Raw genomic sequence first — 17,022 nt, forward strand, 5'->3', positions numbered from 1 at the left:
TCCAGTCATTTGAACAATGTACATTGATCACGCCTCTTGTGCAGTAGAAATAAAGCGCAGACTCCCCAGACTAATGTCCAATCTTAAAAGATTGAGTTTAGTATGGTGATAGCCAGACTACATATCAGTAACTGCTGTGCTGTGGGGGGAAGACGAGAGCTCCATATATGGATGCTCATGATTCATAAAGATGCATGAAACATTCACAGAGAAATTACTTAAAGTCCATATCCATATGCATAGTAGACTATAGTTTTTAAGCACCTTGATCCACATTTATTGTTAGCTGCTTTTGTTACTCACTTTAGCACTGTTTTTGGATGTCAAAGGTCCATGCAATTGAATGAATGTAGAGTTAATTTGCAAAGAGAAAAGGGGTCTTGATGAAACCTGGTCTTATTGTGTTATATTCTCAGTGGTTGAGTTTCTTTTGAGATAAAGTTTATTTAAAAGTCACTCCAAGAGAGGACAGTGACATTCATGCTGTCTTGTAAGGACACTGGGAGTATAGGTAACTCAACATTTTAAAAAGGTATTTTTTGCTCATTCATTTGTAAGTGGCCACTGCTTGTATTGTACACTAACATAAATTCTTCAACACTAGGTTTTTGCTGTTGACTTGGAGAACTTTGTTGTTGGTCCACCTTCACAACAGTAGATGGCAGTAGAGAAGTAAGCTGAAAGAGTCAGATTTGCTCTTATCTGATCACTCACTAATGAGATATGATAGCTTTAATGGGTAATATAACAATACATTGTGGTTGACAAGAAGTGCATGAAATCGGGTAAATATACATTTCAATCAAATATCAATACTGGCAAAGAGTGATTATCAAAGAATCTCAGCTAGAATCGTTGGTGATAGTAATGGAAATTGTGTATAAATGTTTTCAAAAATGGTCACCTATATGAAGTGTCTTATTTTATTCATCCAAACCAAATAAAACACATTCAACTAATTTCGTATTACATTCACTAGTTGAGTTTACAATTAATCTATTCCTCAAGTTTACATAGCCTATTTGATATAGCCTTTAAGTCTGTGTAGGCTACTTTTGCGTTCATTTATTATCATATTTTGGAAGAGAAATGGAAAATGGAAAAACAAGTGGTAGCCTATGACTTTTTAAAGTTCTATAGTCACTTTGATAAGGCATTAGTATCACTGTCGAATACGTTATGGCTAATGTTAGCAGAGCACACTAAGAAATTAAACTTAGGTTGCACGGTTGAACTTGAATTGAGCGTCAAGTATTCTTCAGAAATCTAGAGTGGCACCGACAGGCATTTACATGTAGTCTACAAACATTATTTGGGTGTAGTCTGCTCAGGTCATTGGCTTTGTTGGTCTAATGATCATCCAAGATTAACGGGCCACATGTCTGTCCTTTGAAGCTTACATTCCTGAACTAATTAAAACTTTTGTTTTATTGCTCATTGTGGTATTGGTATGCGCATCAACCATATAGGATTTGCATGGAACTTGCATGCGCACCAGAAAATCAAAGCGTTTAGGAGGACATGAGCAAAGAGGGGTTTAGGGAGCTCCAAAGCCCTTATGGGAGATAATTCCTTTATGATGATGATGATGATGATGATGATGATGATTAATATTATTATTGTGCCTATTGTTTTAAAGTTCACAGCAGATACGTTCGCATGTTCACCAGAAATTCAACTTTTTGGGGTAGGCCTACGTTTCTGGTGCGCACCAGGTAGTTTCTTGTGTTCACCAAAACTCTCTCTTTAGTGGCTCCATAGATTTGACAACAGAAGCATGTCCAGAACGAAGTTCACAGGAATAGGCTACTGCCATGCCAGTCACTCCATCAATATTGCAATACTTCATTATGTTGTTCTAATATTATCTGCACTGTCTAGCGTGCATCAAAATAAGCCAATCGTATGCCCCAAAATGATTCAGACCACGCCCCTCTTAACTCACAAAGCAGTGAAGGGAACTGTGGAGTGTGGAGCAAACAGCAGTGACTCAAGCGAGGAACACCTGTCCTTCTCTCTCCACCTGAAGAGGTGGTGGCGAGTGTATCTGCGCCGGAAGCATCTGGAAGTTTGAAAGAGTGTGAAATGGCTTTGGAACCGCGTTTCATAAAGTCAGTTTTACCAGTACAGGAAATATTGCTGTCTTCAGAAGCCAATGACACAAGTTTGGCTGTGCCTACAGAAGAAAAAATTACGACATCCAGGAATTTGTTAGCTGAACGGAGCCTAAGAGTTCAGCAACAAGTGCAACATACCCTCGCTCGCAAAGGAAGATTATCATCCCACAGTAGGTTTTGACAATATTGGGCCTATATGCTTAGGCTACTAATTCTTGTAACATTTTGGACATTGAGGACACATATCTCGTGTATAAAAGAAAACTTGTGTTCTTCTTTGATTTCCCTGTCTGACAGGTTTTGTCAGATAGGCATTGATCATTGTTCTGACAAACCACGTCTAAAAAAATCAGACTCTTTTGCGCAGATAGTTTGCCAAACGAACAGGCTACCAATGACATAAGCTGTTTTCAATTTGGTTTCTGGTAAATTCATTGGTCAACAAACCAAGACACTTGATCAGATGGGTTAGATGTAGAGGCTGTTTACATTTGTATCATTTCTCAGGCAGCCCTCTTGCGACCAGCAGTAAGAGCTTATCCAGCAGCTATGGGATGACGAATGGACACTCCCTTCACCTGAACGTAAGTGTGACGCATCGCATCAACACACCTTCCTACAACTCTGTAATAATGTAATTTGTCTTGTTCTTATGTGTTACATTCTCATTTGCTTGAGTCACTATGGGAAAGACTTTTCAAGCATCCAGTTGAATTAGCACACCGGTGTTATATTCAGCACCAGATACTGAAGATATCAGAAAGTGATGTCATGTCCTTCATCATGATGGGAGACATGGATGCTCTCTGTAAATCCATGTGCATAGTGAGAATGTTTTCTAGACATTATTACTGCTGTAATGCTACTATTATTAACTAATAGTCTATCTTGTGCCTAGTCTTCACATGTGGAGGTAAAATTGGCCTCTATAGTCTTGATACATCAGTGTTTTTAAAGAGATCAGATTTGCTGCAATTCATAGATCTACAACAATATTATATAATGTACAGAGGGCATTGACAAAATACAGACATTGGAAAAACTGAAAAAAATCCAATGTCAAATATTTTTAAATCTTTGAATGAAAACTAATGAAAATTGACGCTGAAACTTAGGGATAGATGGTGGACATGTAAAGCTACTTGTATCATTTTCATCTGAATCTAGAGTTCTTTGAATGAGGTCCTGGAGCCAAGCTCAGATACAGTCAAAAGAAAGGCTGTGTGCCATTTGAAAGGGACTGCATAATTATTTAATCAGTTAATGCCTGTGCTGAGAGGGCAAATATTTGAGATATTTGAGATAAGCTGGAACCGTAGTGGTCTAGTGTAGTTCAGTGGTGGTGAAGTGGTCTGCCACCAGAAACCTAGCGCTGCTGTGGGAGATTGAGGACATGTGAGAAGATAGGTGTAATAATGGTGTGTGGTGTTATTGGAGTCATGAATAATGAACGGAGTACAGCAATACTTTAAACAACTACTGTTGTCTGCTCTCATAACACACAAGCTAATTTGGTTGTCTTATTTGTTCTGACTGAAAGATGCAATTGTGAATGATTGATAATAATGTTGATGGTGTTCAAATGATATGGCCAGATGGTAGTATATATAGTACATAAGAATACATTGGTAATAATATCATCATGAATATTTTAGGTAAGCACAGTAGTAGTTAATCAATGAGGAAGTGAAGGCAATATTTCTTGTTTAAAACAACTTTCTACCTGGCGTGTATGGACAGAACCAAGTCCCAGTAATTCCCAGTGGCCAGCTTTGCCAACTCTTTCCCTCCACCTATTTAACAGAGTGTGTTATCAGTTGTGTTGGTCAAATTACAGGAATGCAAAGACTTCTCCTGACATTTCCTAACCCCTATGGTGCGTGCTCTGTAATGGACCTGGCAGAGATCTGAGTGGATTCGTTTTGTTTAGTTTTCAAACATTTCAGACTATTAGGACTCATGCACACACATTGGCCCATAAAAACTTCAAATCACACATGCTCCATCATGTCCAGTAGCCAGGAAACATGGGAATGTAGGCCCAGCACAGAGCAAACACAGTATAGAAAGCATGATTGTTCTGTGCTATCCATCAGATGTCTTTAAGCTTTGGGGAGGGAGATTTGATCCACTGCAGTTCCACTGTGCAATATGTAAACCTTGAAGGAGAGGTGCAAACGCACGCCAAAAACGAGGAGCAGGCAACTGTTATAAACTTATGGAGAGAGAGAGAGAGAGAGAGAGATGCCGCACACTCCGAGTTATAAGTCAATTATTTATTATTAAAGCGGCATTATTCGGAGTGTGTGGCATCTCTCTCTCTCTCTCAATATGTAAACCTTGTCTATACAAGCTGGTCACTGATATTGATTCATTAACTATTGACATATCAACAGCTCTTGGGAATGTAGGCCCAGCACAGAGCAAACAGTATAGAAAGCATGATTGTTCTGTGCTATCCATCAGATGTCTTTAAGCTTTGGGGATGGAGGTTTGATCCACTGCAGTTCCACTGTGCAATATGTAAACCTTGCCTATACAAGCTGGTCACTGACATTGATTACTTAACTACTGATATATCAACAGCTCTTTCTGTCTCCTTTTGTAGCGAAGCAGACATGGCTCTAGGCATCTAGTGTGTGTTGTGTATGGGTCCATGTGTTTTATATTGCATGTCGGGGGATTAGCCTGTTAGACGTTAAATATAGCCCTGTCCCTGTGTCTCGGCGTCTGCAGGGAAAACATGCGAGGAATGCAGGGCTGCTAGCCTGTAAAATAAATGTGCTGTTTGTAGTGCAAGCTCATGGCCTTCCTCTTGACAGATCCTTTTCCATGTTGGGATTAGTGTGCCTTTAGGTTCACGTCGGTTCACCACGACGGAAATGTCAGCCCCACTCTGGTTTTTCTTGTCATCATCGCACACCTAGTCTGTTGGCGTTTTGGATATATTTGTGTATGCAAATGCTGGAAGAATAGAAGAAACCCAGTAGCTGAAGAATATCAATAAAAGAAAGGTTCTGATAAGAACAGCAGGAAACAAAGCCATTGTTTACAGCCATCCATTTTAGGAGAGAATTAACAAAAGCTGTATTCTGAATTATGTCAAATAAATCACAGCTTAGAATGCATTTGAATGCAATTTGAATCTGTAGTTAGTTCTCAGACCTCTGTTTATATCTTATATGCTAGAATATGAAATTTTGTTGTATGTTCTGTATGATAACCTTTGACTTAATTGTTGTGTAGTTTTACTGTACATGCCTTTCAAATGCCTTTCATGCTTTCCAGTATATGTTACTTTTTTCAGTCATACTGTACGTATTATTGATTCAGTGTGGAAATGATGCATCATGGTGATGTTAATGATGATATACATTATGTATTAAGAGTGGAAACTGTTGAGTCCATCATGTTGGAGTGAGCTATAACTATGATCAGTGTTCATAACGCATTCTTCCACTTTTACAGCGTAATTACTCTCATGGCCGACTGGTGACTTATGATGGTGGCAACAGCTTCACCTGGAAAGCGGGCCTCAAGAGTCCTCTGCAGCGTGTGGACGTGACTCCGGACGCCAGCCCCGTGCCCTTGCGTGCCCACCTGGGCCAGAGAGCGCAGCGCTACGGCCTCGGCCTCGGCACCGGCGCCAGCTGGGCCAACGGCTCCTTCACCATGCCCGCGCCGCGTCCGTCCGCCATGGAGCAGAGCCCTCGCTCGCTGCCGCCGTCCTCCCACCGCTACGCCCACTCCGAGGTGGTGCGCGGGAGCCGCTCGTACAACACCATCCACGGAGCCGTGAACCGGCCCGCCAACCAGCCCCTGTCCCAGCCCAGGCCCAGACCCAGACCGCCGCCGGCAGCGCGGGAGGACCTCCAGATGCACAGCAGCACTCCCTACCGGAGCACCGAGGCCCAGCGGGTGGCCAGGGGCACGTACGGAACACTCAGGCAGGCCGGGGGGCAGGTGGGGGGGCAGGTGGGGGGGCAGGTGGCGTGGCAGGTGGCGTGGCAGACGGCAGGGCAGTCCGAGGGCCAGACTGGGGGGGGCAGTCAGGACGCAGGCAGCCTGTCCTGGCTGAACCAGGTGGCCGTGAGGAGGGAGAGCCAGCGGTCAGAGGGAGAGAGGCCTTGCGGGTCTTGCCCAGGCTCTGTGGTCAGCATGGAGCTGGACGTCAGCGTGAAAAAGGCGGCAGTTGGACAACAGGTCCAGCAGACAACGGTCACTGAACGGTGAGCTATTTTGTTGACACAGAGAGTAGGCTATAGTAGTCCTTTGTCAAGCACTTTGTGGAAGCACTTTATGGAAGCACTTGAAATGCACCTTGAGCTGCATTCTGTCTGTGAAAGGTGCTATGCAAATAACGCTTGTTATTGTTATTTCACGAATGATTAACCATGGGAATATGGCCGAGTCAGGAATGTGGTGTTATTTCTAACGTCTCTTGTGTCACCCTTCTCAGGAAAGCGGAGGGGCAGGGCGCTATGATGACGGTGGAGAAAGCAGTCGCTCTCTTGGCACAGGACGACCTCGACATGCAGGTTTCTGCCGCCTCCTTCCTGCAGCATCAGTGTTTCAACAGTGCTGAGGCCAAGAAGAAGGTAGCGCAACAAGACGGCTCTGTCTCTCTCTGAGACTCTTGTGTAATTGCAGAGTGAAGAGAAGTTACTACTACATAATGAATAGTTAATAGTAGTTATACTAGTAAAAAGTAAGGTTGTGGTAAATAGTGAAAATGAAAGTTTTCTGAGTTTATCCTACTAAAAAAAGGGAACTGTTTAGCCACCCCTTAGTCATTGTAGTTATGTTATAGCTACATACTGTACTTAAGTTCAACGCGTGGGCCTTTCTATAGGTCTCGTACTTGCACGGCATCGAGAAGTTGATCGGCCTCCTGCAGAGTGACAGTGAGGAGCTGGAGCAGGCCGCCGCTGGGGCTCTGCGGAACATCGTCTACGACAGCAACCAGAACAAGATGGAGGTGAGGGACTGCGAGGGCGTACCGGCCGTCCTGAGCCTGCTCCGCACCAGCAGAGACACAGAGACCCGGAGACAACTCACAGGTGGGTGGTGTGCACAGGGAACCTTGGTCGACTACAAATCAGATGAATTTCATTCCATTTCAAACAGGAATTTTTCCACTTGATTTTACATTAAATAACATATTTGACGTGGTCAAATATGTTATTTGTGGTCCAGTGGTTAAAGATCTGGGCATCCAGTTGAATCAGTGGAGGGTCATTAGTTGAGTCCCAGAGCTGTAACCACTGTGTCCTTGAGCAAGGCACATAACCCCGAACTGCCCCAGAGTAGATGCCTTTAGTAAGAAGACCCACTACTGCTGAAAAAGCCTAATGGATTTCTCCTGAGTTTGGTCATATCATCTTATTGCGCCATCTGAGTTTGGTCATATTGTCTTATTGCGTCATCTGAGTTTGGTCGTATTTGTCATATTTTCTTGTTGTGTGTCAATGTTTCATCACACTGTTTTCTTGATAATACGTTGACTCACCGCGTCTTTCCAGGACTGTTATGGAACCTGTCCTCCCACGACCAACTGAAGGAGTATCTTCTGCGAGAGGCCCTGAGCACTCTCACGGAGTCTGTGATGGTGCCCTGCTCCGGCATCAACGAAGGAGAGAACCCCAAAGAGGACCTCTTGGCCGACTCAGAGGTCTTCTACAACGCCACAGGCTGCTTACGGTAGGTCAGACCCAGAGAACAAGGCCATTTGTTGCAGCATTTGTATTTGAATCCATTCAAATTGGCTGCCCACTTTCGCTTTAGTATTTGAATGGAACCATATGTAGGTATTTGATCTTGTGCAGATCGTTTATTTCATTTTGATTTATAAGATATCAGATCAGGGCCAGTTTGACACGTCCATGCCCTTTTGCGGTCAAGGGCAGTTCACCATGCGTTTTATGTTTGGAGATGAGGTGTCCTTCTGTCTCGACGTGTCTAGATGTGTGTCCCACCCTCTCACACAATGTCTCATGTCTGTGTGATATTTATCATGAGGTCGCGTAAGAGGGCTGAGTCCTTCAGAGCTTCTGAATATACAGTTGAGGAACAAGCCTATCAAAGATGATTATACAAAGGCCACAAGCAAAGAGTAGCACAGATTACACACTGAATTACATTTCTACAAAAGATATGAGTAATTTTCTCAACTTCTGGGTAATACTGGGTGTCTTATTGACTACTGACTTACTTTATTCTGACAGATGAAAGCAACTCATAAGCCTACTGTACCTCCCCTCACATATTATGGGATTCTTTTGATGAATCATTTCCTATTCATACAGTATTTGGTGTATGTGCGCAGGAGGCGTATCGGGTTGTGGTGAAGGGATTTTCCTTTTTCTAAACGGTTGATACAAGTATTATGTTCGAGACTCCTCTGGGCCAGTGTCCTTTTACAAAGCCGGGATCTCAGGAGTGCACTGAAAGAAAACAGAGGCCTGAGGATAAATTGTTAGTGTAAAGTGTGCGTAAACCCACTACCGGTTTACGACATCGCAGTGCGCAGCACCAGCAGGCTTACCTCCCAGTCCCAGCCCAACCCTGTGTGTGAAGGCAGACACACCCAAACAAGCTGATCAAACAGTGAGAGGAGTCCTGCGCGGAAAATCTGGCACTTTGCCTAGTCTGTCCCAGCCACAAACAAAACCTGCCCTGTAACAAGACCTGTTGTCCTGGCAACACTGCCGGGACCTGAATAATTTATTTCCCGTATCGGTTTCAGCAGTTTCAGGAGCCAATGTTTTTAGACACACACCCTTTTATTTACCTGAAGAGCGATTGCCCAGAGGCTGCTCAGTATTCCGCCTGTGTGTGCCATGGCTGATCTAATCATTAATAGGGTCCTGTCCGTTTGCTTATACAGTACCCCTTTGGGTTAGTGTTGAAATGGAACACCAGCAGTGCTGTTATCTGTTACCTTTAGTCCACGATGACTATTGGATCAATTTCCATAAAAAGAGATTTTTTTTTTCAGTAGAAGAATGTTCTTTTTTTTCCCTTGAGATTTCAGGTTTCCCTTTAACAGTAAGCAGCTTTGACTTTCATCTTCTTTAGAATAGCACACACAGTAACTGAACTGTTCAAGTACTTTAGTATTTTTTCTTTATATCACTGAGATAGCTATGCTATGTGCTACCCCTCCTTGTTCCATGATAGCGGTTATGACTGCAGGGAGGATGGTCTGGATGATTCCAGACTCCAGATAAGGAGGTTCTTCTCAGGCACTTTGGGATGTCGGAGTCAGAGGTGATTTTATTACAAGGCTGACCCTTGACCCCATAGATTATGGGCGCTTTTTAGTGGATGGTAATTGCTGAGGGTAGAATGGACTATTTGATGGGCGTTGGATTCTAGTCGCATGGTAACATTGTGATGGATTGGGAAGTGATGTAATGATCGATCATAGGGTGGGTTGTTTTCAACACAGTGGGAGTTGCTACTGAGGAGCCTGACTGGAGGCTAGAAGACTCTGATATCAGTGGGAGAATGCTGATGCCTTGGGCTGATACACTGAAGCAGTGCAGAGGGTGACGATGGCATCCCCAGAATGCTGCTTTTGTCCAGACGCAGAATGAGGTCATGCCTTTGTCCAACTAGCATGTTCCAGTGGGGGGTTTGAACAGGATGGGCCCATTGTCAAAATCATTTCTATCCAGCTCGGGCGAGGTGGAGAATGTAAGATTTCATTGATTCATGTCAATGTTACTTGTTACTCCCTGGAGTTTATGTGCTGGAGTTCATTTACTGTAAGTGCTTTGCTTAAAGAACGATCCACAGGTAGTGCAATGTCAGGTCATCATTTCCATATCTTATGAATATCTTCCATCCAAACTTTGATCCAACTTCAGTTTTCACGCAGAAGCAATGACCCCAACGAGCCAGAGAGGTTTAAATAGTGTTGTTCCATTCCTAACATACTCCAAGCATGAAGGCACCTACTGTTCTGTTATTCTGCCCTACGTATCCCATAATGATAATGATGCCAGTATGTATTGGGCGTTTCAAAACATGATGGGGTCACCCAGGGAAACCAGGCTGTGTGTTCCCACTCACCACCTCCTGTTGTTACTGCTGCATCACCCCTCCCAGTCCGATCTTAATGATAATGTAACGAGCGGCGTAGTGTTGTGACATGGAAATAAAAAAATTACAAAACATTTTTAGATTTTTAGTACTGAGCATTAATATTATTTGCTTGTAATGTTATTGATGATTCAGGGAATCATTGATGATTGAATTATTCATTAGTAGCCTACTCATTAGGAAACAACATTGTTTAGATTAGTCACTTTTAAATGTTATATTATAGTTGACGCCTGACTTTGTGTGTGTCTCACCTCCCCAGCAACCTCAGCTCGTCGGGCCCTGACGGCCGTAAGGCCATGCGAGAGAGAACTGGCCTCATCGACGCTCTGATCTACTACATACGAGGGACCATCGCCGACTACCAGCCTGATGACAAGGTCTCAACATACACACCTGCACCTTTCCACTTCCTTCCTGCCACACATGAATTGGCTTTTGATGTGTGTGTGGGCTTTCCACAAGCTTTTGATGGGACTTGTGCTATCATGTCTGCTTCATGTTTTTTAAGTACCACTTCTGATATTGACTCTCTCTTTCACTGGTATTCATGTGACCAGACAACAGAGAATTGTGTCTGCATTCTGCACAACCTCTCCTACCAACTGGAGGCGGAGCTCCCTGTGAGGTACGCTGGAGACCTGTACGCGACGCGAGACACCGCCATGGTCAAGACCAAGACCCCGGGCTGTTTCCCAGGCAGGAGTGTTGAGATTGTAGAGGTAAACAACACCACAGCTATACCTTACCCTTCAAATACTACTCACTGTTCTAGGAAAGAGCCTAAAGCTCTTTATAGCAAGAAAAGAAGGCTTCTCTGGGTCAAAAAATGCTCTTCAAAAAGGGCATAGGATAACTTTGAAAAGTAGAAGAAATGTAGGCACTCCTGATAAGTATCAAAAGCCAATGGCATGTAGCCATTTTTTGATCAAAGGCTCTTTATATTTATCAGGAGTGCTCTAGTTTTTATGCTCTTTATAGTTATTCTATATAATATATATTATAATAATAATATTGTTCTTGTATAGTGATACAGTACATCTCAGGGTGTTGTAGTGGTGTTTGACCTGCTCCTCGATGTTCCCATTCAGCAGCAGGAGCACCAGCGCCCTCTGCTGGAGGACAAGTCCAACCCCAGCGGGGCCGAGTGGCTGTGGAGCGCCATCACCACGCGCATGTACCTGTCCCTCATCGCCCGCAGCAGCCAGCAGTGCACGCAGGAGGCGTCCGTGGGAGCCCTGCAGAACCTGACCGCCGGGAACGGAGCGGTACGGTCATTTCTTTTCACAATGTCCTTTGACCCCTAACCCCCCCATCCCCCCCCCATTTGTTAAGCGACCTTGGGTACTATGAAAGGCGCTATGTAAGTCCAAGTTATTATTATTATTATTATTATTATTATTATTATGAAGCTCTCCTTCGCAATCATTACTTAGGGATCGAGAAAATCTCGAGAAGCAGAGAGCACTACGGTAGTTTGGAGTTTATCAACAGTGCCTATGTTTGCCATTCTGAAAGCAATCTCAATACTCTTGTTCCTCTATTAATTGCACGAGAGGATACTTGTTCAGTAGGTCAATAAGTAATGTCTCAAATTATTCTGCAAATGAAAAGTGTTTGAAAGTGCTGTAAATGCCTTTGATTTGAACGGTTGCTCTTGGGATTGCACCAGCAGATAGCAGAGTCGCTGGCTCACATCGTAGTGCAGAAGGAGGGGGGTCTGTCCCAGCTGAAGGCCCTGCTGGAGGAGGGGGAGATGGCCATCAAGAAGACCAGCGTGTCCCTCCTGAGGAACCTGTCTCGCTTCAGAGAGCACCACAGTGAGATAGGTGAGTCCTTCACCCCTGGGAGCAGGTCAGGTGTTGAGAGTAAAAGCAGAGATCCAGTCACGTGACATATTGTCTGTGTAGTTGTCCGTCATAGACCTCTGAAGTTCGCCTACAAAAAGGATCCAAAGCTGCCATCTTTGGCCATATAAGGAGATCCGGGAGTTAATTGAAGCTAACTGCCTAAGGGTGCTTTCACACCAACATCGTTTGGTGCGCACCAAACGGTCCATTCGTACCAAAACCTCTTAGTTTGGTTCGTTTTCGTTGGTGTGAAAGCATTAATCGCACTCGGGTGCGCACCAAAACAAGCGGACCGAGACCTCCAAAAAGAGGAGGTCTCGGTCCGCTTGACTCCGCACCAAAAGTAGACCTCTGGTGCGGTCCCTCTGGTGAGAACGCGAACTGGGGTCCAAACCATAGACTGTAGGTCAAAATAGTGAGTCAAAATTGGCGCCGATTTCTACCGGAAGATAAACATTGAGAAAAAAATCAATCAGACTAATTTTGGTTCGTTTTCTGGTGTGAAAGCGGACCTCGCTGGAGTCTATATGCTACATACAGTAAGCGTAGCATAGCGGAAGCGGACCAAATAATCGAATTAGTGGTGTGAAAGCGCCCTAAGTTGCATTGTAAATTAGCTCTGGGGTAGCAAAGATCAAAGTGTGCCGTCTTCACCTACCGAAGATCACAGTATCCACTAGACGGCAGTGGACAAAACTGCGTTGCGAAAAACGTCTGCATTTCAAATGTCATCATCCCCGCAAGAGTTTAACAGTTGAAAATCCCCATGTTATTTTCCCATAGAAAAAATCTCAAGATACCGGATCTCCTTATTTGGGCAAAGATGGTAGCATTTTTGTAGGCGAACTTCGGAGGTCTATTGAAAGCCAGTGGTGCTAACTTGGCTGCCACTCATGTGACTCCTCCCCTCCCTCTCCCCAGTCAAGCAAGTGCTGCCTGAACTGGTGGCCATGCTGCCCAGCTCGGACGTGGGCACCGACCTCCCGGCGGACGTCACCATGTCTGTGTGCCACATCCTCATCAACCTGTGCCAGGCCGACACGGAGAACGTCCGCGCCGTGGTCAACTACGGAGCACTGCCCAAGATCATCAGCATCAGCTCCAGGGACAACGGGTGAGCCTCCCCTGCCACACACCTCAGGGGTCTCACACATGTGGAGCTGGTGTAGAATTTCACCATCAGTCACCATCACTGATTATTATTTACTTTTGCCAAACAGTGTTAGGGCGATTGTAATGCCCAGTGGCCAAGCTGTCACACTATCTACTGTAGCTGTGATATGTCAGAGATTTTGCTCAGCTGTCTTTATCAAGATTTAAGCTATAGCCACACACACTGTATAGCCTTAAGCAGCCGTAATGTAAATGCATTCTGATTCTATAGGTACGGACCCACCCGTGCAGCCCAAACAGCCGGTGTCCTGCTGCACACCATGTGGAACCAAGCTGAGCTCCGTGGAGCCTACAAAAAGGTGAGACTGTTACAGACACAGAGGTTAAATCCCCTAGTCATTTTCCAATATAGGAAAGACAAGAGAATTCACTAAATTGAAATAGAAGGAAAGTGTGTTGACACACAAGTCAAAGAATGGCTATAGAAACTAGGTACCTGGTTGAAAACGCCCATATTTACAACTACAGAGTTCTAATAAACTGGAAATGTGACTAACTACCTTGTACAAGGCCCATGTTAGCCCCCACTCACATTTAGAAGGATGTTAAAGAGAGAGGCAAAACAATCCATATGAATTACAGTTGGAGAGAGAGGTCTTCTTAGGGTTACCAGGTCTCCAAAAAAAGCCTTTCATGCAGGGATGCCAATGATTGTGGGCGATATGTTTTTGTTAAAAATATCTCTCTCTTTATGAGGTATTTTGTGTTTATTGATACTGTGTATTCTGGTGGAATGAGTCATGTGCATGCATGCTTGCCTCTAACGTGAAGAATGCACATTAATCTTAAAGGGACACTTCACCGATTAGCATTAAGCTTTGTATCTTTAGAAAACCAGTCATGTTTTTGAATGGTCGTGCTTCATTCCCGCAGGAAGTCCAACATCGAAATCCGTATTTCTCCCCTCTCAAGGCAAACTGAGGGAATGATGCACGACCATTCAAAAACATGACTGGTTTTCTAAAGATACAAAGCTTAATGCTAATCGGTGAAGTGTCCCTTTAACTCTGCACATATATCATACAGTACATAACATCTCTGTTGTCTGACTGGCAGGCTGGATATCGAAAATCGGACTTCATCAACAGCCGGACGCTGAAGGCGCAGCCCGCATGTGACTGAGGGGCCTTAATGGAGAAGAGGGAGACGGAGACGCGGGTGATACCTCATCACGCATGACAAGCGTGTGACCGGTTTCACTGACAGGCTGCTTCGCCTGAATGCGCAAACAGAAAGGGTGTGGCACTTGTTTTTCTCCACCTCATTAGGTAAAGTGGCACAGAGAAGCCTGGGTGGGGTTGTTCGATTTGCATCGGGCGCGCGGCTCTGGTTTCAAAAGCACCTGGACTGGCACTCCACTGCCCTGTCCCTCATCAGGAGGAGTGTCCCTCTCAGAGTGGACTATGGGATGTACTGTAGCACATAGAGAACGTAGAGAAAAGTGTATAGTCAGAGGTAGTCACAAACACTGACTCTCACTCAGAAGTTTTCAAAGAACTAGTTTTGTTGCTGAATATAAACGAGATAAACAATAAACGATAAACGTACATCGGCAGTGATGAAGACTCCGTTTCCAGCCATTCACTGAATATTTAGTGACTTTTGTGGATTCAGATTCATCCTTTTTGCAATGCTCATGTCTTAACATTTCTTGTGTTTGTTTTGCCAGCAATACATAGTTTTGCCATTTTGTCTAGTATTTAATTAAAGATTATTAAAGACCACAATTCATGTGGTTATGGAATTTCTGTTTCATGTGCAAATATTTTCTTACCAAAGAACGATCATTACAGAAATACGGCCTTAAGATGGATGCAATGAAATGAAAACTAACTGGACTATCGAGGAAAAATAATGAAGATTGAGTTGGCATGTGACCTTAGACTACTTCCCATACACTTTTAGAAAAAAAGGTTCTATATAGAACCAAAACCGGTTCTATGCCAATTTGAAGGGTCCATCAAAGGAACCCCTAAGGGTTCTTTAAAGGCTGCATGGTTCTATATAGCATCCCAACAAGAACCCTACTTTTTAAAGAGTGTAATAGAACGCGACTGTACAGAGTCAATCCGATTTGATGAAGGGCAGTTTCAATTTTCAATTTCAATTTCAATTATTTTCACTTATAGAGCGCCAAAACATTACACATGTCTCATGGCGCTTTACAGAGTGTTAAACATTCAAAGAGAGCCCATGAGTAACAGGGGCAAGGAAAAACTCCCTAGAATTGGAGATACATATAGGAAGAAACCTCCGACAGATCCACGACTCAAGGGCCCAACCCATCTGCCTAGGGTCAGTTACAGTAAAGTCATTTTGTAGTTTGAAAGTTTGACATCACCCTCTACACCTCAAAACAACAGAGTGGAGAACGGCCCCAGTGGCTGCATGTCCCCATCAAAACAAGCCAGGACAAGCTCCCTCTAGTCAACAGCACAGCAATTAATCAGCATACCGATCTCCAACCTGAGCCGGCCACAGAGGGAAATTAGTCATGCCGTTGAGAGGAGTTTCGTGGAGACTTGTGAAAGACTCAATGAAGCGGAGCAGTCTCTTAACGTCTGCTTTAGCATCCTCTTGCTAGCATTAGTGAGTTACCAAACTCGCCTATAGCCAAAAGTCTGTATGAAGAAAACAGTCAAAAGGCTAAATGAAACAATAGTGTCACTGTGCAAACTGACAGCAACACAGTCCAGATCATAGATAGATAGCGTCTGTAACGTCCCCAGAGGGATCATTGTTTTCACACTGTGTTGTGGGCACGGCACAACACCACATGTAACTCAATGACATATCACACATGACCGCACACACAGCTCTGGAACACATGAAGAAACCACTACACATTTTTCTGATGTCATCCTATGGTTGCTGAGTGACATTCAAACGAGTTTGCGGTCATATTCAAAATTACGAGACCGCTGTCACTCAGCAGAGATGACATCAGAAAAAATGTGCTGCAGTCTCTTAATTTATTCCAGAGATGTATAATGTATGACGTGTAACATATATTCCCAACCCCACCCAATAACTGCAAACAAGACTTTTTCCCATTAGAAATACTATGCTGGAAGTATGTGTACCTCTTAGACAGGTCATTTGCTAAAACTTTTGGGCCTAGTTTTTGGTCAAAGTTTTCTCAATGGATTCCTGGTCAGAACCCCTATTGGAACAGATTAAGACTTGGGGCATGTTAAATTTTGGCCGCCGTATCCCAAAATGGCAGGTTTTCCATCAATTTTGGCTGTACTGTAGGGTTATTGACCTTGAAAACAATATAATATTAGTAAAAGTATGTAGTCCTCTATCAAGTACATATTTTAAACCCATAATAATACATTTTCCAATTTAAATGTATTAAGTAATGCCCATTTTGATTATTCCACTTCAATCACACAGTAGAACCCAGAAGAGACAGGTGACGGGTGAAGTGTGTTTGGCATGTGAATCTACACTACCGTCAGGTGCATCTCATTGTAACTCATAATTACTGTATGAAAAATGTACCTTCAACTGTGTGTGTGTGTGTGTGTGTATGTATGTGTATTAGGCCGCTGAACTTCTGTTTAGTCCAGTCTGAGCCACACATGAGAATCAAGGTCATAAAATGGTGGCTGCAGCTCCTTACCCTTCCCCCCTCAACAGATCCCATGGAGCTGCTAGCCAGCCAGGCCTGCATGACACAAGAGCACCCACACATGCTGAATGCAAAGCTTTATTTGTGTGTATGTGGAACAACAATGCTGGACAGAAATGTAAATGAAATGCAAACAGAA

At 43.8% G+C, this 17,022-nt stretch overlaps 1 protein-coding gene across 1 annotated transcript; it reads left to right on the forward strand.

The window, feature by feature from the left end:
- Positions 1-1,968: 1,968 nt before the first annotated feature.
- pkp2 (plakophilin 2) lies at positions 1,969-14,990 on the forward strand. Its single transcript, XM_062517921.1, has 13 exons — positions 1,969-2,287; positions 2,625-2,701; positions 5,586-6,346; positions 6,577-6,715; positions 6,970-7,177; positions 7,640-7,817; positions 10,486-10,603; positions 10,784-10,945; positions 11,315-11,491; positions 11,899-12,052; positions 12,995-13,187; positions 13,458-13,545; positions 14,303-14,990. The coding sequence occupies exons 1-13, from the start codon at positions 2,086-2,088 to the stop codon at positions 14,366-14,368; spliced, it is 2,523 nt and encodes an 840-aa protein (XP_062373905.1). The 5' UTR covers positions 1,969-2,085; the 3' UTR covers positions 14,369-14,990.
- The last annotated feature ends 2,032 nt before the right edge of the window (positions 14,991-17,022 follow it).

This window comes from Sardina pilchardus, chromosome 17, assembly GCF_963854185.1.
Source record: "Sardina pilchardus chromosome 17, fSarPil1.1, whole genome shotgun sequence".
NCBI classification, from domain to species: Eukaryota; Metazoa; Chordata; class Actinopteri; order Clupeiformes; family Clupeidae; genus Sardina; species Sardina pilchardus.

What these genes read in the sequence shown, in the direction of transcription:
- pkp2 (XM_062517921.1), top strand. Translation starts at nt 2,086, where the DNA reads ATGGCTTTGGAACCGCGTTTCATAAAGTCAGTTTTACCAGTACAGGAA. An exon ending in GTGCTGAGGCCAAGAAGAAG is followed by an intron (nt 6,716 to 6,969) that starts GTAGCGCAACAA and finishes GCCTTTCTATAG; the next exon opens with GTCTCGTACTTGCACGGCAT. An exon ending in TGACCGCCGGGAACGGAGCG is followed by an intron (nt 11,492 to 11,898) that starts GTACGGTCATTT and finishes TTGCACCAGCAG; the next exon opens with ATAGCAGAGTCGCTGGCTCA.